Source organism: Pan paniscus, chromosome 23, assembly GCF_029289425.2.
Source record: "Pan paniscus chromosome 23, NHGRI_mPanPan1-v2.0_pri, whole genome shotgun sequence".
In the NCBI taxonomy this organism is placed as follows: Eukaryota; Metazoa; Chordata; class Mammalia; order Primates; family Hominidae; genus Pan; species Pan paniscus.
The window spans coordinates 41,757,541-41,784,517 of NC_085927.1; the positions used below are offsets into that span (position 1 = coordinate 41,757,541).

The following is a 26,977-nucleotide window of genomic DNA, read 5'->3' on the forward strand; positions in this document are numbered from 1 at the left end:
TTGCTTTGTCTCCCAAGCTGGAGTGCAGTGGCGTGATCTTGGCTTACTGCAACTTCTGCCTCCCAGGTTCAAGCAATTCCTGTGCCCTAGCCTCCTGAGTAGCTGGGATTACAGGCACCCGCCACCACACCCAGCCTAATTTTTGTATTTTTAATGGAGACAGGGTTTCACATGTTGGCCAGGGTTGTCTCAAACTCTTGATTTCAAGTGACCCACCCGCCTCAGCCTCCCAAAGTGCTGGGATTATAGGCGTGAGCCACTGCACCCGGCCAGAACTCGAAAAAGTGGTTTTGATGTACTGTGAGAAGAAAAGCAGGCTGTTATGTTTGCAGGCCCCACACCCGAGTGCTCTCACCCCTCTGCCCTTTCCTAGTAGAGCTGAATTCACTGAGGGTTGCTCCATTTGTGGCTGTGTGTCAGGGCCTCTTCTTCCCTTTTCTTTTTTTAGCGGGGAGGGCTGTTAATGTTACTCTTCTAATAGGGGAAATACTAATTTGGAGCAATCTGAGGACTCCTGACATAAGCCATATCAGATAGTGAAGTGCTAGGAGATGGGATTCTGTCTAGAAAGGGCCTCTCTTGCCTTCACCACAAGCATTCTCAGCAAAGTAGAACATGGAAAAACTTCTCTGCACCATGATTATTTTATTTTATTTTTTTGAGACAGAGTCTTGCTCTGTCATGCCCAGTGTAGTGGTGGGATCTCGGCTCACTGCAACCCCTGCCTTCTGGGTTCAATCAGTTTTCGTGCCCCAGCCTCCCCAGTAGCTAGGACTACAGGCGCATGCCACCATGCCTAATTTTTTTTTTTTTTTTTTTTGAGGTAGAGTCTCTCTCTGTGGCCCAGGCTGGAGTGCAGTGGTGCGATCTTGGCTCACTGTAACCTCTGCCTCCAGGGTTCAAGTGATTCTCCTGTCTCAGCCTCCCAAGTAGCTGGGATTACAGGTGTGCGCCACCATGTCCAGCTAATTTTTGTATTATTATTTATTTTTTTTTATTTTTTATTTTTTTGAGATAGAGTTTCACTCTGTCTCCCAGGCTGGAGTGCAATGGCACAATCTCGGCTCACTGCAACCTCCATCTCCTGGGTTCACGTGATTCTCCTGCCTCAGCCTCCAGAGAAGCTGGGATTACAGGTGCCCGCCACCACACCCAGCTAATTTTTTGTATTTTTAGTAGAGACGAGGTTTCACCATGTTGGCCAGGCTGGTCTTGAACTCCTGACCTCAGGTGATCCATCTTGGCCTCCCAAAGTGCTGGGATTACAGGTGTGAGCCACCACGCCCAGCTAATTTTTGTATTTTTAGTAGAGATGGGGTTTCACCATGTTGGCCAGGCTGGTACTCCTGACAACCTCAGGTGATCTACCTGTCTCAGCTTCCCAAAGTGCTGGGATTACAGGCATGAGCCGTTGTACTTGGCTACCATGATCATTTTAAAGAAGCAAGAGTTAGTATTGTTGTGAAAGTTTTCAGGGTCCTGAAAGATTAAAAAAATATATATATAAATAGAGATGGGGTCTTACTGTGTTGCTCAGGCTAGTCTCAAACTCCTGGGCCCAAGCAATCCTCCTGCCTTGGGCTCCCAAGGTGCTGGGATTACAGGCGTGAACCACTGTGCCTGGCCTTTATTTATTTATTTAATCTGAAAAAGATTTTTAAGAAAATGTAAAAAGTGATAGCTCTATTAGTTTTTTTCCTCTACCCTTGTACTTCATTTCAGCAAATTGGGTGATATACAGAGTGCTCAGCTCTGGTAGGTGTAGGCAGACAGGTGACAGCACCGTAGTGAAGGGGGAAGCATGCAGCATTTGGGTCAGGTGGGACAAACACAACAGTGGGTTGACCAAGAATCTAAAGATCTGGTCTTGAATTTTGGCTCTGCCACCTGCTGAATGTGTGGCTTTGGGTAAAGTCCCTTATTCTCTCTGCAATTGAATATCCCCACTTGTAAGGGGCAGTCCATTCCCCCAGTGGACAGGTTTGTGAGAGGCAACAAGATGTGATATGGGAATAAAGGACCGTGGTAGGTAGATGTCAGATGTTAGCTCCTGCCTTTCTGTCAGTTACAGGCTGTCTTCCCTGGGAGCAGCACATATATACTGTGCCTTTTGATAAGTTCTTTCCTAGCGAAGGAAGGAGTGATTAATTATCTATTTAATTTTTCAGCCCGCCTCTGAGAAAGCAAAAAATGGCCGTGATACGTGTGAGTATTTTTTTAGATTTTTTTTCTTGCTTTTAAAAAGAGAGTCAGCTGGCCAGGTGCAGTGGCTCACGCCTATAATCCCAGCACTTTGGGAGGCCAAGGTCGGTGGATCACCTGAGGTCAGGAGTTCAAGACCAGCCTTGCCAACATGGTGAAACCCTGTCTCTACAAAAATGCAAAAAAAATTAGCTGGGCGTGATGGTGGGTGCCTGTAATCCCAGCTACTCGGGAGGCTGAGGCAGGAGAATCACTTGAACCCGGGAGGCAGAGGTTGCAGTGAGCCGAGATCACGCCATTGCACTCCAGGCTGGGCGACAGAGCAAGACTCCGTCTAAAAAAAAAAAAAAAAAAGAGCATCAGCTAACCCATGACAACAAAACTATGTGAAGTCCCATAAAAAGTTTATGGAAAAGTCAGGAGACCTGAGTTCCCTTTGTGTCATGTTTGCAGGATCCCTTAATTACCTTGTATTTTTTCCCGCCATCTGCAAATTGAAAAAACCTTGTTTTTCTTTTCCATAGGCCATTTGTAGGGATCACGTAGAAAGTTTTAAACTACTAAACATATTAAGATGATTTATTTTAAGAAGGGTCACAAAAGGATGAAATGCTACCCACAGCTTGCCTTTATTTAGTGCTATACTATTTCTATATTGCTTTGACATATACGTCATTTAGTCTCTACTTGATGAATAGATCGTTATCCCATTTTTTCAAGGGGAGAGGGTGATCACCTGTGCCTTGCAGATTTTGGTGAAGATTATCTGAAGGCCTCTGTTTGAAATGTATTTGGATGACAATTTATATTATTTGTGTATTTTAGCTCTCAGGCCTGTGTTTGAAATGTATTTGATGACAATTTATATTATTTGTGTATTTCAGCTCTCGGGAGTCCAAAAGAATCTGAGAACGCCCTTCCCATCCAAGTAGATTATGACGCCTATGACGCTCAAGTGTTCAGGCTGCCCGGCCCATCCCGGGCCCAGTGCCTCGCCAGCTGCAGGTTTTCTGCCAGATTCACTTGGGGGTGCATATAAAAATTGTGTAGGAAAACCTGAAGTTCAGTAGCGACCTCTAAGAGAGCAACCTTGAAAATCTTGTTTTGTTTTGTTTTGTTTCATTTTGGTTTTTTGTTTGTTTTGTTTTGTTTTTTTGAGATGGAGTTTCGCTCTTGTTGCCCAGGCTTCAGTGCAATGGTGTGATCTCGGCTCACCGCAACCTTGACCTCCCTGGTTCAAGCGGTTCTCCTGCCTCAGCCTCACAAGTTGCTGGGATTACAGGCATGCGCCATCACGCCTGGCTAATTTTGTATTTTTAGTAGAGATGGGGTTTTTCCATGTTGGTCAGGCTGGTCTCGAACTCCCGACCTCAGGTGATCTGCCCGCCTCGATCTCCCAAAGTGCTAGGATTAGAGGCGTAAGCCACTGTGCCTGGCTTGTTTTGTTTTTTGAGACGGAGTCTCACTCTGTCACCCAGGCTGGAGTGCAATGACACAGTCTCGGCTCACTGCAACTTCCGCCTCCTGGGTTCAAGCGATTCTCCTGCCTCAGCCTCCTGAGTAGCTGGGATTAAAGGCACGCGCCACCACGCCCAGCTAATATTTGTGTTTTTTGTAGAGATGGGGTTTCGCCATGGTGGCCAGGCTGGTCTTGAACTTCTGTCCCCAAGTGATCCTCCTGCCTCGGCCTCCCTAAGTGCTGGGATTACAGGTGTGAGCCACCGTGCCTGGCTGGTTCTTATGCTTTTCTGAGCCAAGGGAAACAATTCACAAATTCCAGAATCTTCCTCTCATTGGGCTGGCTCTATCCTTGGACACAGCGTTTCTTTTAAGTTTATTATTCTGAGTGGGCATGAACTTTTCTTTCTTTAAGTCCTGCTTTTAAAAATTTGCTCTGTGGTGTTTTGGTCATATGGTAGTTGTTTTTTTTTTTTTTTGAGACAGGATCTTCTTCTGTCACCCAGGCTGTAGTGCAGTGTCACGTTGACAGCTCACTGTAACCTCTGCCTCCTGGGCTCAAGTGATCCTCTTGCCTCTGCCTCCCAAGTAGCTGAGACTACAGGCATGCACCATCATGTCCAGCTAGTTTTTAATTTTTTGTAGAGATGAGGTCTCACATATTGCCAGGCTGGTCTCAGACTCCCGGCTGAAGCCATCCTCCCGCCTTAGTCTCCGAAAGTGCTGAGATTATAGGCATGAGCCACTGCACTCAGCCATGTAGTAGTTTTTAATTGTGATGTAGTTAGATCTACTCATCTATTCATTTCTGAGTCTTGTGTAAGAAAGCACTCTCTACTCCAGAGTTACAGATGTGTATTTCATATTTTCTTCAAATACTTTATAGTCTTGGTGGAATTTTTTTTTTTTTTTTTTTTTTGAGATGGCGTCTTGCCCTGTCTCCTAGGCTGGAGTGCAGTGCTGCAATCTCGGCTCACTGCAGTCTCTGCCTCCTGGGTTCAAGCAATTCTCATGCCTCAGCCTCCCAAGTAACTGGGACTATAGGCATGCACCACCACACTTGGCTAATTTTTATATTTTTTAGTAGAGACAGTTTCACTGTGTTGGCCAGGCTGGTCTCAAACTCCTGACTTCAAGTGGCCCACACCCGCCTTGGCCTCCCAAAGTGCTGGGGTTACAGAATGAGCCACTGCACCCGGCCTCATCTTGGATTTTATGCTTATGTTTATATTATTTATGTTGACTTTCTTTTTTTGTGAATGTGTGAAACAGCTCTAGCTTATATTTTTTTCCCTGTGTACCAAATACTGTGAATCAATTTCCCATATTTCTTTTTTTTTTTTTTTTTTTGAGACAGAGTCTCGCTCTGTTGCCCAGGCTGGAGTGTAGTGGCGCGATCTCGGCTCACTGCAAGCTCTGCCTCCCGGCTTCACACCATTCTTCTGCCTCAGCCTCCCGAATAGCTGGGACTACAGGCGCCCACCACCACGCCCAGCTAATTTTTTGTATTTTTAGTAGAGACGGGGTTTCACCGTGTTAGCCAGGATGGTCTCGATCTCCTGATCTCGTGATCCGCACACCTCGGCCTCCCAAAGTGCTGGGATTACAGGCGCGAGCCACCGCGCCCGGCCAATTTTCCAGATTTCTTTCTTTTTTTTTTTTTTTTGAGTTGGAGTTTTGCTCTTGTTGCCCAGGCTGGAGTGCAATGGTGTAATCTCAGCTCACCACAACCTCCACCTCCCAGGTTCAAGCAATTCTTGTGCCTCAGCCTCCCGAGTAGCTGGGATTACAAACATTGGCCTCCACGCCTGGCTAATTTTGTATTTTTAGTAGAGACGGGGTTTCTCAGTGTTGGTCAGGCTGGTCTCGAACTCCCGACCCCAGGTGATCCACCCACCTTGGCCTCCAAAAGTGCTGGGATTGTAGGTGTGAGCCACTGCCCCCTGCCAGATTTCTTAACTCTGTAGCTTTAAGTGCAACTGAGTGGAAGAATATTATGTCTCTTAATTTTGTGGCAAATGAACTTAGAGTAACCACATGATTGTTTTCTGCCCTTTTCTCTCATCCAGTCCTACCTGAGAAGGCTTAGAGCTCAGAATTAAGTGCTGTCAGCAGCCTCTCTCCTATGTGTGGATGCTGCTTAGGGGCTCAGTAAGAGCTACTTAGGGGCTTTTCTTTGTAGTCTTTAAAAATGCTCTCATAGTTCAAGATTGATTTTCTTTTTCTAATCAAAGATGACAAGACCTGGTGGTACCCAGGTTGTGTGGTCTCTGAAGGCACAAATTGTGTCTTAATTGGTGCTACCTTCACACATGGCTAAGCGTATACTGGTGTTTAAATATTTACTGTGGAAAGAACAAACATGTAGTCAGCACTTGGAATCTGTTTTCAGGCTCCGTTTAAGCTCTTACTAAAAAAATCCTTCCAGGAGGAAAGGGAGCAGCTCTGATGCCAGAAGGGCAGCCCCGTTGGTGGGCTTGCCCTTTCGTTCTGAGCTTTTGCTTCTCTATAGGGCTTCTTTCTTTTTGATCCTTCTTCCTGTTGCTTTTAGAGGTTTTCCCCTTGGGGAATTTTATGTTTTAATAAGGCTATATATATATATATATAAACTTTTATTAGGAAATGTTCAGACGTGCTCAAATAGAGAATAGTATCATGAACAGTTATCACCATGTTGTCAGCCTTGTTTCATGACCTCTCCCACATTTAAATTTTGGATGGAATATTTTAAAAACAAATCCCAGGATTGGCCGGGCACAGTGGCTCACACCTGTAATCCCAGCACTTTGGGAGGCCAAGGCAGGTGGATCACTTGAGTTCAGGAGTTTGAGACCAGCCTGACCAACATGGTAAAACCCCGTCTCTACTAAAAATACGAAAAAAGTACCCAGGCGTGGTGGTGGGCGTCTGTAATCTCAGCTACTTGGGAGGCTGAGGCAGGAAAATCACTTGAACCCAGGATGTGGAAGCTGCAGTGAGCTGAGATCATGCCACTGCACTCCAGTCTGGGTGACAGAGTGAGACTCCGTCTCACAAAAACAAACAAACAAAACAAATCCCAGGCAGCCTCTATTTTTTTTCAATAGTACATACTTCAGCGTAAGTTTCTTTCTTTTTTTACATGTTATGTATTTATTTAGTGTCACCCAGCCTGGCACAAAGCTGATTAGTATATGTTTCAACAAATAAGAACTAAAAAAAAACCCATCACAGTACCATTATCATTGGTAACAAAATTAACACTAATCCCTAAATGCCCTCTAATAGCCAGTGCATAGTCAGTTTTTTGAATTGCCTCAAAAATGTGCTTTTGCAGTTAGTTTGAAATGGGACCTAAACAAGATCCACTTTTTGCATTTGGTTATAATGCCTTTTGTGTGTGTGTGTGACAGTAGAATGTCTTGCTTTCTACATTTGGCTGATTGTTGCCTTGTTGTGTTTCAGTTTTCCTCTATTCTGCAGATTCCCTGTAAACTGGCAATTATCTCTGGAAGCTTGATTAGATTTAGATTCAAATTTGAGGGCGAGTAGACTTCTCGGGCACTATGTTCTTTCTCCCACATCACATCATACCTCTCTTCTCATTCTGTTTTTAGTGATGAGAGATTAATCAGTGGGATCAGGTGGGGTCAGCCTGGAGCAGTCCTTTCTTTACAACTATAATCCTAGGACTTTGGCTGCATAATATCTGTCATTTCCCCCGTCTCTTATATAACATCTCAAGCTGTTAAGGGTGAAGTACCGCATACAGGTTTCCCACTTGTAGATCACACTGGGGATTTTTGTTATTGGGTTCCACGTGGCTTGGGCTGGTGATGGGTTTTAGTTTTAACTCAAGGTAGGACAGCATCCCTCGCTTGATGGTAACTTTTTGTCTCTTGCCTGGCAGATCTGTGCGAGAGCGAGAGAGTCACAGTCGAAAGAGTGCCAGCTCCTGTGATGTTTCATCCAGCCCTTCCCTACCAAGCCGCACACTGCCCACTGAGGAAGTGAGGAGCCAGGCTTCTGACGACAGCTCCCTAGGCAAGAGTGCCAACATCCTGATGATCCCACACCCCCACCTGCACCAGTATGAAGTCAGCAGCTCCTTGGGATACACCAGCACTCGAGGTAAGAGTGCTGAAGCACAGACAGAGCCAGGGACATCTTTCTTAATATAGTGGGTGACTGGAGGTGGGAGGATTGGTCAGAGGTGGGGTGTAAATCCCACATCTTAATGATTTCTTTGCCAGTGCACTAGGTACAAATCACTTTAGCTGTTAGCTATGTATATATTGTACTTTTTTTTTTTTTTTTTTTTTTTTGGTGACAGAGCACCTAGGCTAAAGTGCAGTGGTGCAATCACAGCTCACCTCAGTGCGGCCTTGAACTCCTGGACTCAATCGATCCTCCCACCTCTGCCTCCCAAGTAACTGGGACTATAGCATGCTACCACACCCAGCTGATTATCATATTTTTTTTTGTAGAGGTGGGGTTTTACCATTCCCAGGCTGGTCTTGAACTCCTGGGCTCAAGGGATCCACCCATCGGCCTCCAAAAGTGCTGAGATTACAGGCATGAACCAATGTTACCGCACCCTGCCTCTGTTATACTATTTTTTGTTTAGCCTTTCTTCATCCATCATTTAACTGTATGCCTTTCCATATGTTAATGGAAAGCTTTTCTTAGGCCTAGGGTCAAAAGGGTTTATTTCCTTATGATTTCCATTTGTGCCATATATAAAACAACCTCTGTCTTAATGTTGCATTTTAGTTTCTCATTTATCGGTCGGGCGCAGTGGCTCACACCTGTAATTCCAGCACTTTGTGAGGCCAAGGCGTGTGGATCACTTGAGGCCAGAAGTTTGAGACCAGCCTGGTCAACATGGTGAAACGCCGTCTCTACTTAAAATACAAAAATTAGATAGGCGTGGTGGCGGGTGCCTGTAATCCCAGCTACTCAGGAGGCTGAGGCAGGAGAATCACTTGAACCTGGGAGGCGTAGTTGCAGTGAGCCGAGATTCCACCACTGCACTCCAGCCTGGGTGACAGAGGGAGACTCCACCTCAAAAAAAAAAAACAAACAAACTTTTTTTTCACTTACCTGTTTTTTTTTTAACTTTTATTTGCATTGATTTTGTACTGAATACATTCCCATACTATCAGTTTTTGTTTCTTCAGTTTCTTTCTTTTCTTTTTTTCTGAGACAGAGTCTTGCTCTCTTGCCCAGGCTAGGGTACAGTGGCATGACCTCAGCTCACTGCAACCTCTGCCTCCTGGGTTCAAGTGATTCTCTTGCCTTAGCCTCTCAAGTAGCTGGGATTACAGGCACACATCACCACACCAGCTAATTTTTGTTTTTTTAGTAGAGATGGGGTTTTGCCGTGTTGGCCAGGCTGGTCTCGAACTCCTGGCCTCCAATGATCCACCCACCTCGGCCTCCCAAAGTGCTGGGATTACAGGCGTGAGCCACCATGCCTGGTCTTGGGATATCTTTTTCTTCTGTGCAATGTCCTCTTCTGGTTTAGGAATAATTTATTCCTTTTCCATGAGGATCATCTTGGTGTGGCAGGGGGACTTTATGTGTGGGTTAATCTGACCATGAGCTCTTTACATCAGGCAGCACATCTTGGGTGCTTTGTTCACCTGGACATGCTCAATGACCAGAGAATCTGCACCTGAACCCTTAAGTTAGGCATGACTGTGCATTTTTAAGCATATGTAGCAATAATTCAGTACTCTTTTTTTGGCCACTGACCCCGTGTGCAGCCGTGCTGTTTGGCCTGGGACCACCTACTATCTCCATCATTGTAATGTGGAAATGGTACACATTGTTTCTGTAAAGTGACATCTTTCTTTCTTTTTTTTTTTTTTTTTTTTTTGTGATGGAGTTTCACTCTTGTCCCCCAGGCTGGAGTGCAATGGCGCGATCTTGGCTCACTGCAACCTCTGCCTCCCGGGTTCAAGCAATTCTCTTGCCTCAGCCACCCGAGTAGCTGTGATTACAGGTGCCTGCCACCATGCCTGGCTAATTTTTGTATTTTTAGTAGAAATGGGGTTTCACCATGTTGGTCAGGCTGGTCTCGAACTCCTGACCTCAGGTGATCTGCCCACCTCAGCCTCCCAAAGTGCTGGGATTACGGGCGTGAGCCACCTTGCCTGGCCAAAGTGACATCTTTCATATACTTGGTGGCTTTTTATATATGCATACCCTTGATGGCCTGAGCAGTTTCATGGGTGGTTTCTTTTGTTTGTTTGTTTTGAGACAGGTTCTCACTCTGTTGCCCAGGCTGTAGTGCAGTGGTACAATATTGGCTCACTACAGCCTCAACTTCCTGGGCTCACGTGATCCTCCCACTTCAGCCTTCCAAATAGCTGGGACTACAGGTGTGCCCCACCACACCCGGCTAGTTTTTAAAGTTTTTGTAGGGACGGTCTCAATCTGTTGCCCAGGCTGGTCTTGAACTCCTGGGCTCAAGTGATCCTTCCACCTTGGTCTCCCAAAGTGCTGGGATTACAGGAATAAGCTACTGTACCTGGCCTGTACTCATCTTTTTTTTTATTAGGTTTTTCTCTTTAATTTCCTTAATAACTAACTAGACTATGTTCTTTTTTATTTTGTAAGTTAGAGCATCAATTCATTAATTTAGAATGAACAGTAAAACTTTCACAGAAATCTGAACATTCTCTTCTTTCCTGCAAAGCAACTTGAGGAATGCAATACAGTATTACAGTGTATGAGGTTCTGTGCTAGGCATTGGGTAGATAATGATGGCCAAGACAAATTCCTTGGAGTTTGCATCTGCTGGACCCACTTTTTCATCTGGGTGGTTGCTTAATGAACATGGAATACACACAAGAAGAGTTGGTTGTGGATTTCAGTTCTTTGATCCACTCAGGCATGCTGTCTCTGTCTCCATAATGGGACCTGTCTACCATTGCGCCAGACAGGTGGTGTCTAAATATCATACCATCTCCTTGCCTGGTCAAGGCTGGAGGCATCCATTTCTTCATTATTTTTTTCTCAGTAATTTTTTTAGCGTAATAACATTTTATTGCTTACTCACGTCCCAGCCCACTAAGTCAGTGGAGGGGCTACTGATCCACTCAGTCATTCAGGAACTCAGGTTCCTTCCATCCTGGGATGCCATGATTATCAACATTGGTCTCCTGGGTTGCCACAAAGGGAAAAAGAATGCAGATCATTCGTGGAGATCATTGTGGTCCAGGCCTGGATTTGAAGCATATAATTTCTACCTGGCCAGAACTAAGTCATTTGGCTTTATTGCAAAGGGTCTGGGAACTATAGTCTTGTATCCAGTGGGAAAATCAAATGGGTTTATAGTGAAGACATTGACTAGCTCTGCCAAGATCTGCCCTTCTGGTGACCACATAGCTATTTTTATTGTTCCTCCCTCTTAGAGAATATACTCGTTCCTTTCCCAAGGGAGACAACTCAAGTCCCATCATTCAGTCATTGCTTCCAGCTCAAAGTTCAGGATCTTCAGGCAGTGTCCTTCCCATCAGATTTGGTTGTGACTTCATTTTGCCAGTAATTTAGAACCAAAACTCCCTTCTCCCAAGTATTTAAAAGCAAACAAATGCAAACATATTTCATTTCTTTATAGTTTGACAGTTTTGCTCATTTCTCTCACTCCCTGACATTTATAATGCCCAAGATTCTTGTCAACCTTGGTTTATCATTCTACCTAGCTCTGGTTTCACTATGGTTCTGTGGTTTTTCTTTGTGACTCAACTCCATGATAACTGGCAGATGTCCTGGAGAACATGATGGAGCCACCGCAGCGAGACTCCAGTGCACCAGGGAGGTTTCACGTTGGCAGTGCAGAATCCATGCTGCATGTTCGACCTGGTGGATACACGCCCCAGAGAGCACTGATTAACCCCTTCGCTCCCTCTCGGATGCCCATGAAGCTTACATCCAACAGAAGGCGCTGGATGCACACTTTTCCTGTGGGTAAGTTGGTTACTTAAGAGAGAGCCTTGGACTAGGAGCTCCTAGCCCTGGTCCTCAGTGTCGGTCACCCATGTGTCCTTGGTCAGGTGCCTCTGTTGCTCCACCTGTAAGATGGGATAACCATGCCCACTTTGGCCATCCCAGGGGTTCTTGTAAAGATCCTTGAAGATGCACTTGGGAATAGGCTTTGTAACTAATTAGCTGTATAAAACTGAGGGCTTTTTTGTTTGTTTCTGCCTTTTTTTTTTTTTTTTTTCTTTTGAGACAGGGTCTCACTCTAGTTGCCTAGGCTGGAGTGCAGTGGTGCAGTCTCAGCTCACTGCAGCCTCAACCTTCAGGGCTCAGGTGATTCTCCCACCTCAGCCTCCCAAGTAGCTGGGACTGTAGGTACGTGCCACCACGCCTGGCTAGTTTTTTGTATTTTTAGTAGAGACAGGGTTTCGCCATGTTGCCTAGGCTAGTCTTGAACTCCTGGACACAAGCAATCTGCCCGCCTTAACCTCCCAGAGTGCTGGGATTATAGATGTGAGCCACCGCATCCAGCCCTTTGTTTCTATTTGAGAGGAACTATGCATTGCCACCTGCTTTCTTTCCTAAGTCAGATGTCCCTCATTCTTGTTCATTCCTTCTTCTCTTAGTTCTCTTGGATATTGATATCCTGTCTTGGTTACAAGGAGTTATGTTGTTTTGTTTTCTGTTAGGTGTCTCTGACAACTGAAAAAAAAATTTTCCCCTGAATTCACTTTTTCCTAGTCCATTCTTTTTTATCTATATTCTGTTCTCAAGAAGATGACAGTAAGATTGTCTCAAGCTGTGGCTAAAATTAAACTTTAGCTTAATGGGCTCTTATTGAGCTGGAAAGGAACAAATGCATTAAACTCCAGGATTGTGTGTGTGTGTGTGTGAGACAGTGTCTCACTCTGTTACCTAGGCTGGAGTACAGTGGCGTGATCTCAGATAACTGCAACCTCTGCCTTTCGGGTTCAAGCAATTCTTCTGCCTCAGCCTCCCAAGTAGCTGGGATTATAGGCATACACCACCACGCCTGGCTAATTTTTGTATTTCTAGTAGAGACGGGGTTTCACCATGTTGGTCAGGCTGGTCTCAAACTCCTGATCTCAAGCAGTCCACCCACCCAGGCTTCCCAGTGTGCTGGCATTACAGGCGTGAGTCACCGTGCCTGGCCAAATTTTTATTTTATTTTTTTCATGGAAACCATCCTGCTGAATACCCGGAAATGCCTATTTTCTTTTGTACTTGCCTTTAATATTTAAAAGTTAAATAAGTGAGAAATAGATCTGAATCATTTGGCTATAACTGGGGGGTCATGCCTAAACCCCGTTCTGCCCCCTTATCTCTGCTATAATCAGTCACACTACTTGTTTCTTTCTGTGTCCTTTCCCCTCCATTATTATCTCCACTGGTTCCCTTCCAGGTCACTTAGAACTCTTGGTGTTTCTTCAGTGACCTTCATCTTTTCATGCTTCTGTGCTTCTCCTCCTACCACTCTTCATGTACACTTTATTGGAACCATATTCTGCAAACAGTTTGCTTCGCTTCTTCCTCCTGTTTAGCTGGCCTTTCAGTAGCCAAGGCCCTCCTTCATCAGGGTTCCCTGTCTTCCTCATTCCTATCCTCAGAGGCTCTCTTCCTTCTTGGCTAATCTTGTGGTCTCCTACACGTTTTGCCTCTTTCAGGTTTGGGATTTCACAGGTATCATTTCATCTACCCAGATGCCCTCTTCCTTCAACCGCTGTTAACTTTGTTGAACACTTAGCTCTACAAGTTCTCCTTTCCCAGGAAGCCTCATTTTGTAGACTTGACTAATTCTAATTTGTTTCCTACTCTGCCTTTTTTGCACTTAAACATCTTCTGCTTCTTAGAGTCACAGTTGTTACTCTCCTAGGTATTAATAGAATCATTTGGTGTTTCACTTGTATTTCCCTCTTACTGAGTTTGTGTTAGCCCTCCTGGCAAGGGGCCATGCCTCCTATACTTGTATATTTTACTGTGGCTACTCAATTGACACACCTGAGGCAGAATATCCTAAAATATTCTTAACAGATTAGACAGGATGATAAAGGTGAGGCTCCTTAGTAGGATGGGTCCTGCTTGGAAGAGCAGATGTCCTTTGGGAGCCAGAGGGTCCCTTGTATAATGTTCCTCTGTGGTGTGTTCTTCTTTCAATCTCACCAACATCTATATCCCAGTAGCTGGAAAGAAGGGAGAGTATAGTTAAGTGCACAGCACTAGCTATCAGGTGGGAATGATGCTCAGTGGTTCTTTATCTGGGTAGGACCATCCGGAGAAGCCATCCAGATCCACCACCAGACCCGACAGAATATGGCGGAGCTACAAGGCAGCGGGCAGAGGGATCCAACTCACTCCTCTGCAGAGCTGCTGGAGTTAGCATATCATGAAGCTGCTGGAAGGTGAGGATGTGCACAGGGCTCTGGAAGGTAACCTGAGAACACTCTCCAGCACCCGGGACAATGTGCAGAACAGACTATTGACAAAATGTTGTTTAGAAGACTTGAAAAGACAGTATGAGGTCAGGGCCTTCCTTTGTTGGCCAGTGGCATTCCCTTCAGTTGGTGAAGGGCAAAGCAAACAGCCTGACATTTTTGCCTGAGATGTTACCTAGGCCCTGTTTTAGGTTTATCTTGAATCCAGAACACACTTTGTAAACCTCAAACGTGGGTTTTTCTAAACCTCAGTCAAAGATGAATCCAAGAGAGGAAATTCTTTGGATTTGGAATGCTGAGACAGGAGATTCATGCTGTGTGTTTTGGGCAACCTCTCTATGACTTTTGTCATTTTGGTCGTTCAGAAATAAATCCCACTGTTGAGTTTAGAATAAGTTAATGCTAAGGGCAATGGAAATGAAGGCTTATGTTTATAGAAACAACTCTTTTTGAACCAATGCTCTGAATGTGTTACGAGCATCCAGTGAGAGTCAGTGTAGGAGGAAAGTCATTTAAGCCTTGACAGGCGTGAGCCCGGGTTACACCTGGACTCAATATTCCTGTTGCTTTAGAAAACACTTTGCAAAATGCAGTCTTTGGCCCCTCCTTTAGTCACGTTGACACCCTGGGGGATAGATAAGGGATATGGGGAGGGCGTGACCTTCTTAACCAGATGAACTCAGGTCCATATATTCAAGCACCTCACACCCATCCTTGTTTGTAAAAGGGAGGCATAGGGCAGACAGGGCGGGTGGTCTAGCTTGGTGGTGGGAAAGCAGCAGGGGTGCCAGGGTCAGAAGGAGCGGGCACTGACACAAACTAAGCACTGTGGCCTGGTGGCTTAAGATAAGGATTCCAGTGGCTGCCAGCTTGAGTTGGCTGAATATTCAGGCCTGATTTTTATGAACCTACCTCCCACCCCCGGGATATAGGTGAGCAGGAAAAAGAGGTGATGATCTACATTAAGCCAGGTGGCTGGGCTCTGTTCTCTGCAGGCACAGCAATTCCCGCCAGCCTGGTGACGGCATGTCCTTCTTGAACTTCAGTGGAACAGAGGAGCTTTCTGTTGGCCTGCTTAGCAACAGTGGTGCAGGTAACCAATCCAAGAGGTAATAGAGTTGGGATGTTTAGATCAGGCTCACATCTGGAAATGACACAAGGGCCAGAAAAGCAGGGCCATGTCTATTTTGAGATCATTTCAGCCACACTTTTGGGTGACCTATTTAGAAACAGTGCTCTATAATGCATGGAATTAAAAATGGGCTGAACGTTAACATTTTTAGCTCAGAACATGTTGGTCAAGCCACATTTATCATCATTCTGTCACAGAGTTGTGATTGAGGGCTGCTTAGGAGCATAGTGTTGAGGGCAACACCATGGACAGAGCTGGAGTGGTCTGTGCTCTAGAGGGACTTTTGGTTGTCAGGGGCAATGGGGAGCAAACCCACCTCCATAACAGGAGAGACCCAGAGGGGAGAAGTATGTGTCCAGTTTTAAGACCAGAAAAGAGAAGGATTACATAGTTGCCTAGAGAAGTGAGCATGCACCAGGGCTGGGCACAGTGGCTCATGTCTGTAATCCTAGCACTTTGGGAGCCTGAGGTGGGTGGATCACTTGAGGTCAGGAGTTCGAGACCAGCCTGGCCAACATGGTAAAACCCCCATCTCTACCAAAAACACAAAAAGATTAGCCAGGCATGGTGGCGCACACCTGTAGTCCCAGCTACTGGGAAGGCTGAAGTAGGAGAATCTCTTGAACCTGGGAGGCGGAGGTTGCAGTGAGCTGAGGTTGTGCCATTGTACTCCAGCCTGGGCTACACAGCAAGACTCCATCTCAAAAAAAAAAAAAAAAAAAAAAAGAGAAGTGAGCACGCACCAAAGACTTGAAGGGTAGAATTTGGTTAGGTAGACAGTTAGAAGGTGAAGTTTCAGTGCGGGTGGGGGAAGCAATATGAATTTGGTTTGGTATGATACTTTGGTTTTATGCTTTTTGGAAATACTTTTATATCTATTGTCTTATCACCCCAGTGGGTGATCAAAATATATTTAAGTTATTAAATATATTTTATACATGGGCAACTTAACGTCCAGAGAGGTAGAAATATTAAAGTAACCTCTCAAACCAATAGCCAGGTATCCTGACTCAGGCTGCTGTCCTCTTTTCGTGACATTGTTCAGAGTACCTTTAAGGGATAGAGTAACATGAGCTTGGATCAGTAGGGGCAGCATTTGTGGCACCTCAGAGGACAGAGATATTGTACAAAATGAGTGTGGAAAACATTAAAACTTTAAAAAAATTGGGCTACTATGTTGTGCTTTAGTGTTCTATAAGCTAACTTGAATTTCTAAAACCTAGCTTAAGAAAGGTGTCATTGCTGGGCACGGTGGCTCACGCCTGTAATCCTCACCCTTTGGGAGGCCGGGTGGATCACCTGAGGTCAGAAGTTCGAGACCAGCCTGGCCAACGTGGTGAAACCCCATCTCTACTAAAAATACAAAAATTAGCCAGGTGTGGTGGTATACGCCTGTAATCCAAGCTACTCGGGAGGTTGAGGCAGGAGAATTGCTTGAGCCTGGGAGGCGGAGGTTGCAGTAAGCTGAGATTGCGCCACTGCATTCCATCCTGGGCAACAGAGCGAGACTTTGTCTCAAAAAGAAAAATAAAAAGAAAGGTGTCATGAAAATGAAGTTATATCAAATTGGTTGATGATATTTTCCTTTATTCATTGGTAGGTTCATCCAACAATATTCCTAGAGGCCTATGTCTAAGGCTAGGAATCTGGGTTGGCAGTAAGAGAATCCCTAAATGGTTATTATTTCATTTATTAATTCATTCACTTATTTTTTCGTTAACCTAACTTACCAGCATTCATTTATTTTAGATGAGAAAACACATTGAATACAAATGTAGGGATAGAAAGACACTGTGTCCCTCTGTACTCAGAGGGCTGAAAATGTTACCTCTGGCTGCCAGATTATTTGTAAATACCTAGCTGGGCGCTGTGGCTCACGCCTGTAATCCCAGCACGTTGGGAGACCAAGGCGGGTGGATCACGAGGTCAGGAGATTGAGACCATCCTGGCTAACACAGTGAAACCCGTCTCTACCAAAAAAATACAAAAAATAAAATAAAATAACCGGGCGTGGTGGCAGGCACCTGTAGTCCCAGCTACTTGGGAGGCTGAGGCAGGAGAATGGTGTGAACCTGGGAGGTGGAGCTTGCAGTGAGCCGAGATCGTGCCACTGCACTCCAGCCTGGGAGACAGAGCAAGACTCCGTCTCAAAAAAAAGGAAGAAAAGAAAGTACCTTTAGAGGGGCTATTGCTTTGCTATGCCAAGGAGCCATTTTTAGGAACCCAGAGTTTGAGCCTCCCAGGCTGTTTGGGGTAGAGTTGCGCCGAGGAGGGCTACTCTGGGACTCATTTGACTATACTTGAACTAGTTTCACTGGTTAACTGAAGCAGGGGGAATTACAGGTTCTGATGGTAGCAGCACCAGAATGTACCCAGGTAGTCTTGGAAGTTGTTTGGGGCCTGGGATAGCTCAGGTGGACCAGTTGATTTCCCATAAAATTTGTTTTAGAATTTTAAAATCATTTTAGGGAAAAGAAGTTTCAAAGAATCTTTATTTGGGGATGGTTGTGGAAGATTTTAACATGACACCATTGTGGAGTCCTCTGAGCTAAGGGTTCCCTGGCAGACTCAAATTGGAAAAGCATTTGCTGCAACCTGAAGCTCTGGCTCAGCCTTCTCTTAGGCTTCTGAGCTGTAGGTGTGTCCACCTGATGGACCTCTCTGCTCAGATGGCCCCCAAGTACCTCATCTTTAATGCATTGACAGCCAAACTCATGTCTCCCTGTTCCTCAGCCCATGCTTCCTCTTCCACTCCTTCTTCTGATTGGCTCCTCACCTCCATTCTCACTGCATTGTTCAGACTCCTGTCATTTGTGGCCAGGATTATTGCAGTAGCCTTCAAAATGATCTTCCTGCTCTGTTCTCATCCCTTCTGATTCAGTCCATACTGTCACTGATGTTTCCAGATGCAGATCTGATCAGCCACTCCTTCCCACATATAACCCTTCCATGGCTCTTCATGGCTATAGTGCTGATGATCACCCAGCTCCTGCCTGTGGTTGTATCTTCACCTGCCTCCTCTTCCACATGGTACTGCAGGTGGAAAGAGCGCAGGCTCCAGGATCTTAGGACATGAGGCCTGACTCCACCTCATGAGCAGTGAAGCCCTCAGGCCAGTTACTACACTAATTTCTGGGTATCTCAGTGTCTTTATCATGAGGAGATTGAATTTTTTTTTTTTCTTTTTTGAGAAAGAGACTCACTCTGTCTCCCAGGCTGGAGTGCAGTGGTGCGATCTCAGCTCTCTGCAACCTCTGCCTCCCGGGTTCAAGCAATTCCCCTGCCTCAGCCTCCCAAGTAGCTGGGATTACAGGTGTGTACTACCACCCCCAGCTAATTTTTGTATTTTTAGTAGAGATGGAGTCTTGCCATGTTGGGCAGTCTGGTCTCAAACTACTGGCCTCCTGTGATCTGCCCGTCTCAGCCTCCCAAAGTGCTGGGATTACAGGCATGAGCCACCACACCTGGCTGGAGATTGACTATTAAATGTGATAATCCACATAAATTCTTAGGACAGTGCTGGACATCCATGGTGAGCACTCAACAAATAGGAGCTGTTGTTGTCATTACAATAACATATTTTGTATTCCAGGCATTTCTTGTGCTCCTCAAAAGAACTGTGTCCTCGTGTTCCTTTGCATAGATAGGTTCCTCTCTATAGAATATGCTTCTTCCCTGTCTTTAACCCCTGATTCTGACTGGCAGGCATGAACTCAGTCTTTATTATTCAGCTCCAACAATACCTCTTCTTTGAAGCCTGCCCCAGTGGTTCCCCCTCCTTCCCATGCCCTCCCGGGGTGTGTTAGGCATGTTTCCGCACAGCTCCGTATGCATAACCCAATTGTACAACTTGGCATGTCGTGATCTCACTGCTTGTTTCCATGTCTGTCTCCTCACTAGACTGAAAGAGCTTATCTTTATTCATTTTCTCCACTCAATGTTTAACACATTTATGGACAAATGAATTTATATTTCTAAGACCAAGTTGCCGTATGTGAGAAGAATTTGAATAACACACAATATTATTATTTAATTGGTATGCAAGTATTTAATTATACATAGTCCTTTTTTTTTTTTTTTTTAAGAGACAGGATCTTGCTCTGTTGTCCAGGATAGAGTACAGTGGCTTGATCTCACTGCAGCCTCAACCTTTTGGGATGATGTGATCCTTTCACCTCAGCATCCCAAATAGTTGGGACTACAGGCACATACCACCACACCTGGCTTAATTATATACGTATGCTCTGAATGCTTGGCTTCTCATAGATGGTGTGGGATCCTGGGGTTGTTTTTCTAGTCAGGGTGATATTGTTAAGTGGGGTCATCTTTTCCTTTTCCCAGTCCCTTTATGTAACCTATAGCATGTGTTTTCAAAGGGGTTAGTGGCCATCAAGAGGTGATCTATAGCCACATGGGAACTGAACTCCCATCTTTGACCTTAAGCTACCTGATCAATTATGTTAATGAGCCACTGAAAGAAATTAGATAAAATTATTCAAATTTTTATAACCATATATCGGACATTAATTTGTTATAACCATATGCAAAACCAATTAATGTCACATCTTCAGGATATATCCATAGTCTTACTTCCATCAGTCTTAGCCTGGCCTAAGGTGCCATCATCTTTTGCCTGGATGCAGTAGCGAGTTACCTGGTCTTGGCCTCCTCCCTTGCCCTTCCGTATCGTTTATTTTCAACACAACAAATCAGAGTGACCTTTATAAAATAGAATTTGGATTATGAACTTCTCTGCACAAAATTTTCCAAGGGCTTCCCAGCTCACTTGGAGTAAAAGCCAAGGCATTATGGTGGCAGATAGACCCCTCATGTCATGTGGCTGCTTGTTATGCTCAGTCCTCGTCTCCTGCTTTCTCCCCTCATTTCACTCTGGAGGTTCCCCAGATATATCAGGCTCACTCTGAATTGCAGGTCCTTCCTCTTGTTCGCCCCTCTGCTGTGCCTTTACTCCAGAGAGCATCATGGCTAAGATCCAGATGTCTGCATTTGCCCAAGACAGGCCTGGTTTGAATTTGTGGACCCATATGACTATTAATAGTGTCCCCTTCCAGTCTCAGAGGTGTCCTGTATTGGATGATAAATGATATGGCCACCCTACCCACAGCTCGCTCTCTCGCTTCCTTCAGGTCTTGCCTGAATTGCCATATTTTACTTCAGCACTCCCCACCTATCCTCTCTACCTAATATTTCTCCATTGTGCCACCTGGCATGCTAGATTTTTAAATTTTGTACTTTTTTTATTGTAAGTTCCATGACTGTCAGGATTTTTGTTTTGCTCATGACTGTATTCCCAGAGCTTAAAACAGTTCCTGGTGGCTGGGCGCAGTGGCTCACGCCTGTAGTCCCAGCACTTTGGGAGGCCGAGGCGGGCGGATCACTTGAGGTCGGGAGTTCGAGACCAGCCTGACCAACATGGAGAAACTGCCATCTCTACTAAAAATACAAAATTAGCCAGGCGTGGTGGCGCATGCCTGTAATCCCAGCTACTTGGGAGGCTGAGGCAGGAGAATCGCTTTGAACCCGGGAGGCGGAGGTTGCAGTGAGCCAAGATCACGCCATTGCACTCCAGCCTAGGCAACAAGAGCAAAACTCCGTCCCAAAAAAAAAAAAAAAAAAAACCAGTTCCTGGCACATAATAGATAGTTGAATGAATGCTAAAAATCTTCTGAAGTTAGCTTTCTCTCTACTGAAGCATGATTTAATTTTTCTCTAATGCTTTTCTTTCTTATAACCTTCTTAGACAATTAACTAGATTCCTTTTTTTCAAAGACTTGGGTAGTCTTTTTCTCCTTGCTTGGTTTTTAAGTGACTTTCGTTTCAAGCCATCCTCAATTTTCATGGAATATGTTTTGCCTTCTTCAAACTCACTAAACTCTTACCCATTCGAGAAAAGTGTATTGAACTCTAGGCACTGTGCTAAGGCCTGAGAAGAAACAAAAACTACTAAGACACTGACTCTCCCGACCTCAAGGAGCTCTGCTTCCTCATGCACTTGGGATTCTCTTTCAAGTAATTCCCATGTGGGGTAATGACGATGAAAGGAAAGCCCTCTTGTAGGGGATTGAACTGTGAATGGTTTCAGTGTGGTTTGAACATGTGGTCTCTGCTAAATGAGGATGTGCTAGATGAGGGAGTGTGCTGTGATGAAAACAACCAGGATCAGAATTCCCCCTGCCCCTCACTGGACTTTCAAGCTGAGGCTCAGGTTCTTCATCTGTGTAATGGGCATAAAGATCCTCCCCTTCCTGACTGCCTGTCCCACAGAGCGGTTGTCCGGATCAAAAGTAGGTTGGGTACATTATGGGCTAGATTACCACATAGAGTCCTTGTTTTGGGACAAGGTGGGGTCTGAATTCACAACTGGTTAACATTTCATTCATTAAAAAATCAGAGAAGACTGGCGCGGTGTCTGACGCCTGTAATCCCAGCACTTTGGGAGGCCAAGGCGGGTGGATCACTTGAAGTCAGGAGTTCGAGACCAGCCTGACCAACATGTTGAAACCCCGCCTCTACTAAAAACACAAATATTAGCTGGGCGTGGTGGCGGGCGCCTGTAATCCCAGCGACTTGGGAGGCTGAGGCAGGAGAATCACTCGAACCCGGGAGGTGGAGGTTGCAGTGAGCCAAGATCATGCCATTGCACTCCAGCCAGGGTGACAAGAGTGAAACTCCATCCCAGGAGAAAAAAAAAATCAGAGAAAAATCCAAACAGAGAAACCTTATCTGTGACCCTACCTTCACCTCTTTGCACCATCTGCAGGCACTCAAGCGTGACTCAGTCTTTCTCCTGCATTTGGACATGATTCATATGTGAATCATGATTCACAGGAGTATCATCTCTGTGGATTTCCCTCCCAGCCCCACAGAATTTCATTTGGAGTGTTGTTGGTGGGGACCTGGTAGCTGCAGTCTTCACTTGTTTTTCACCCTGCTGCCCAGCAGAGACAGGGCAGTTGGTGTGACTGGGCAGATAGTTTTTATCCCTCTGTATCTTTAACTGGGCACCATTTTAGAAGACTTGCTAGTAAATGTCTTCCTTTATTGGAGTTAGATCATTTTGAAAAAGAAAATAAGTGGATGCCATGTTTTCTTTCTCTTTAGTGTTGAGGCTTAGAATCTGCAACTTGATATTTGTGTTGAATATTAGGTGCATGCAGTATATTTGGCCTGAGAGCCAAAGTAAAAGTAACTCATAGCATACTGAGACTGGATGGAAGGACCTCCGTCATTTCTCCAGGCCAGGTCAGTTTTTTTATGGGTAAGTGCCGCCTCTGTAGCCCAGAGAAGAGAAACCACTTGCCCCAGGCACAGGCTTCTAGATATGGGCTTGGAACTAGCCCTAGAGGCTCCACACTGAGTAACCTTTTTGACCTTGAGGTTTTCAGCCAGAGAACACATTCACAATTCTGAACAGATGTCAAAAGAGACAGAGCTGAGATGACTCTTACCAGCATTGGCTTCCGAAGTCTATGTCTGGCTTTGAACTTTGAGTGTGAGACTTGATTCCCAAATGTTGGGTTGGAGCAGAGCTGGCTGACCATGAGGTTTCACCTCCATCATTGCAGGCTGGTGGGACTCTTCATATGCCAACAGCAAGTCTTTATGACTGAAAATAAGACCTCAGAGAGCCAGTGGGAAAGGCAGTGTGTTGGGCTTGAATTACAAGGAAACTGTGTGTGAGTAGCTTCCTGGAAGTCCTTAAAATATTTGCTTTTTCGGGGTATGCGTGTATGTGTGTGTGCGTGTGTGTGTGTGTGTAGGTAGGTGTGTCCACTAGAGATGGCACAGATCTACTTTTGGCCTAGGATTCAAAGCTGCTCTGTTAAGTTGAACTATTTCTTTTCTTTTTTTTTTTTCTTTTTTGAACTCTTTATTAGTGTAAGAATTTGAGTTGTCTTGCAGACCAAGTCTAGAACAGGTTTTCTTTAAAAACAAAAACAGGTGATCAAATGAGCAAACTTGGCAGCCAAACCTGGGAGGTGATATGGTAACAATTCTGTTATTGCTCAGAGTGTTTTGCAAATGCCAGTTTGCCTTCATACCAGTTCTTAAGCTAAATAAGAAAATCCACCTCGTTGCTTCTTTATAATCATGCTTTATATTTGCATGAAAATGAAAGTTGTCAGCCAAGTTTTTTTTTTTTTTTTTTTTCCAGAAAATTTAGCTCCAAGTGGCTTTTGGCTATTGACAAAGAACAGATAACATTTCAACAGCTAAAAATTGGTGCCCCAGATGGATAGTCAAGAAATAGAGCATCTGTAAAGTTGAGCAGAAAGAATCTAAATTCAGGTTCCTCCTACTTACTGTGAGATCTTCAGTAAGTTGCTTAACTTCTCTGAGCCTCAGTTTCTTTATCTGTGGAAAAGGATCATACCTACCTCATATCTACTGGTGTGGGTTTGAATTAAATGAAATACTGTATTTGTCTGACTTGATACATGTATCTTCTAGTATAACGAATAGTAATTTTTAAAAATCTGCTCCAAGCAGTTCCAAAAGAAAAGTCCTAAAATTGTTTTGGCCAGGTGATGTCATGTTTATTTTAATTTTTATTCATTTATTTTTTTCAGACAGAGTCTTGCTCTGTGGCCCAGGCTGGAGTGCAGTGGTGTGATCTCAGCTCACTGCAACCTCAGCCTCCCGGGTTCAAGTGCTTCTTCTGCCTCAGCCTCCCGAGTAGCTGGGATTATAGGAGCCCACCACCATGCCCGGCTAATTTTTGTATTTTTAGTAGAGACGAGGTTTCACCATGTTGGCCAGGCTGGTCTCGAACTTCTGACCTTCAGTGATCCCCCCCGCCTCGGCCTCCCAAATGGTTGGGATTACAGGCGTGAGCCCATCTTTTTAAATAAAAAAATCAGTTATTTAAAAATTTATGTCCAGTAAAATGTGCTATATTTAGTGTACAGTTCTGTGAGTTTTGACAAATGCATAGAGTTGTATACCCACAAACAAACACATCAAGATAAGAAAATTTCCATCACCACCCAAAATTCCCTTGTGCTGTTGCTTTGTCCTCAGTCCGTCCATGTGTTCTCTGGCAACCACTCATCTGTTCTCTGTCCCTCTGGTTTTACCTTTCCCAGCATGTAACATACATGGAATCATACAGTATGTAATTTTTTGAGTCTGGCTTATTTCACTCACCATATTGCATTTGAGAGATTCATCCACGTTGCCACGTGTCAATAGTTGCCTCCTTTTTATTGCTGAGTAGTATTCCATTGTATGGATGAACTACAATTTGTTTATCCTTCCCCCAGTTGAAAGATAATTGGGCTGTTCCCAGGTTTTGGCAACTATGAATAAGACTTCTATAAATGTTTACATGATTTTATATGAACAAAGTTTTCGTATGAACTTAAGTTTTCATTTTTCTTGTATAAATTTCTGTGAGTAGATTGCTGGGTCAAATGGTAAATCTGTTTTCCAAAGTGGTGTGCCATTTTGCATTGTTATCAACAATGTGTAAGGCTTCCTGTTGTTCCATATCCTTGTCAACACTTGGTATATCCAGTCATTTTCATTATTTCATCATTCAAATCAAATAAGCATGTAGTGGTATCTTACTGCACTTTTTTTTTTTTTTCTTTTGAGACGGGGTCTTGCTCTTTGAGAAACCCAGGCAGGAGTGCAGTGGCACAGTCATAGCTCACTGCAACCTTGGACTTCCGGGCACAAGCAGTCCTCCTGCCTTAGCCTCCTGAGTGGCTGTGAACACAGGTGCATGCCACCATGCCTGGCTAATCACTGTGCTTTTAATTTGCTATTTCCTTAATGACTACTGATGTTAAGCATCTTTTAATATACTTATGTTCCTTTTGCATATGTTGTTTGTCCTTTTCTCATTGGGTTGTTCGTTCTCTTGCTTTTGAATTTGAGAGTTCCCTATATCTTCTGGATGCAAGTCCTTTGCCAGGTGCATGATTTGCAAGTGCTTTCTGTCATGTTGTAGATTGTTTTTTCAAAGCTTTCACAAGAAATTTATAAATACTTGTTCTTGTTATAAAATATTCAAATGACCCAGAAGTATTTAGAGTAAAAAGTACAAATTCTCTTTTACCTCCTATCCCTTCCTCCAGCTTTCTTCTCAGAGTTAGCCACTGTTGAATGTTTAGTGAGCATCTTTCCAGTGCTTTTTAAAAAAATATTTTTATGTGTATTTACATAGAGATGGTGTCTCACTCTATCACCCAGGCTGGGGAGCAGTGGAGTGATTATAGCTTGCCACAGCCTTCAACTCCTGGCCTTGTGAGCCACCATGCTCAACCTCAATTCTTTTTATGGCATCAGAATTTTCTGGTAAATATATGTTTTGAAAGGGACATTTAAGTACTGATAGATGTGCTTTAAAATTAATTGTATTACTCGACAGTCAATAAATTGCATTTCAAAGAATCTTCCGGTTTTTCCTTTCAGCCCAGTTATAGGTAAAATCATTGTTTTTATGTTAAAGTAGTGAGTTTCGATGTCCTATGTCATATTGTAGAAAGCCATGATTTGGGGAAGAAAATCCCAGAAGATAAGGATGGCTGATGAGTGGATTAAATTTAAATAGGTCATTTTGTTTTATTTTATATATTTTTTAGAGATAAGGTCTCTCTCACTCTGTCATCGCCCAGGTTGGAGTGCAGTGGCACGATCAAAGCTCACTGTCAAAAATAGGTCATTTATATTCACTAAAGATTGCTCTAATTAGTTGAAATGACTTTGAAATGTGTCCGTTTTCTTAAAATAAGTGGCAGGTTGCTCGTGTTTGTGTGATCTCTTTTAGCAAAGAATGATACCAGTAACCTCAGAGTAAAGTTCTGGCTCATTCCCAATTTTAGATTGATCATTTTTCTTTGATCGATTCTTTTGTACTGTTTGAAATACTCAGCACAGAATTTGCACTTGGTTTACATTTGTAATTTTAGCTCCAATTTGCCTTTTTCAACCATAACTGGTCAGAACTCTTTTGCAGAGTGAGCCTTCTTAAGACAAGCTGTTTTTATCTTTCCATAGGTATGAATCCTAGGACCCAGAATAAGGATTCTCTAGAGGACAGTGTTTCTACCTCTCCAGACCCAAGTAAGAGGGGGCAGCTGACTGGGGAAAGGGGTAGACAGGGAGTGTGGGGTGGTCAGAGCATGAGGAAACAAGAGGAAGCCCTGTGGGAAGTGAGTGGTCCTGAGGTACACATATCTCTGGGGTATGGGAAGGCGATGTGGTGAGGGAGGACTCTCTGGACTCTGTGATGGAAAGTGAGGGGGTGTGTGACTGAATGACCTGTTTTGGAAGGTGATTCAGGGGCACCTGGGAAAGGTAGCAGATTCCCTATAAGGCCCCCATGCTGGTCCAGAGCTGGCCTTCACCCTTAACTGCCTAATGATATCTCCATGAAAAAGTTGGAAAGACATAATAGGCTGTTAACTGGAATCATTTACCTGCCTGTAGTTGAAATATTTGGCTGAATTGCATTCCTTTTGATTGTCTTTTTGAATAGCTATGCAGTAAGAGAATGTCTAAATATCTATAATAATAAAATAGCAGAGAAAATCCTACCATTTGATAAACTTTACTTAGCTGTGACCAATGGATGTATATCACTGAGTCTTTTTGTCCCCACTTTTTTTTTTTTTTTTTGAGATAGTGTCTTGCTCTGTCACCCAGGCTGGAGTGCAGTGACGTGATCTCGGCTCACTGCCACCTCTGCCTCCCAGGTTCAAGTGATTCTTCTGCCTCAGCCTCTTGAGTAGCTGGG

General features: G+C 44.3%; 1 protein-coding gene across 18 annotated transcripts in view; it reads left to right on the plus strand.

The window, feature by feature from the left end:
• DEPDC5 (DEP domain containing 5, GATOR1 subcomplex subunit) overlaps positions 1–26,977 on the plus strand; it is a 156,102-nt gene that overhangs the window by 54,332 nt on the left and 74,793 nt on the right. For 11 of the 18 annotated variants that reach the window (XM_063603421.1, XM_034948731.3, XM_034948730.3 and 8 more), the window contains exons 19-25: positions 2,169–2,205; positions 3,087–3,207; positions 7,550–7,770; positions 11,413–11,616; positions 13,913–14,048; positions 15,077–15,174; positions 26,239–26,304. In XM_063603421.1, coding sequence (XP_063459491.1) covers positions 2,169–2,205; positions 3,087–3,207; positions 7,550–7,770; positions 11,413–11,616; positions 13,913–14,048; positions 15,077–15,174; positions 26,239–26,304 — 883 coding nt within the window. The remainder of the gene's footprint in view (positions 1–2,168; positions 2,206–3,086; positions 3,208–7,549; positions 7,771–11,412; positions 11,617–13,912; positions 14,049–15,076; positions 15,175–26,238; positions 26,305–26,977) is intronic. The other 7 variants (XM_063603422.1, XM_034948732.3, XM_034948726.3 and 4 more) reach the window with 1 other exon arrangement.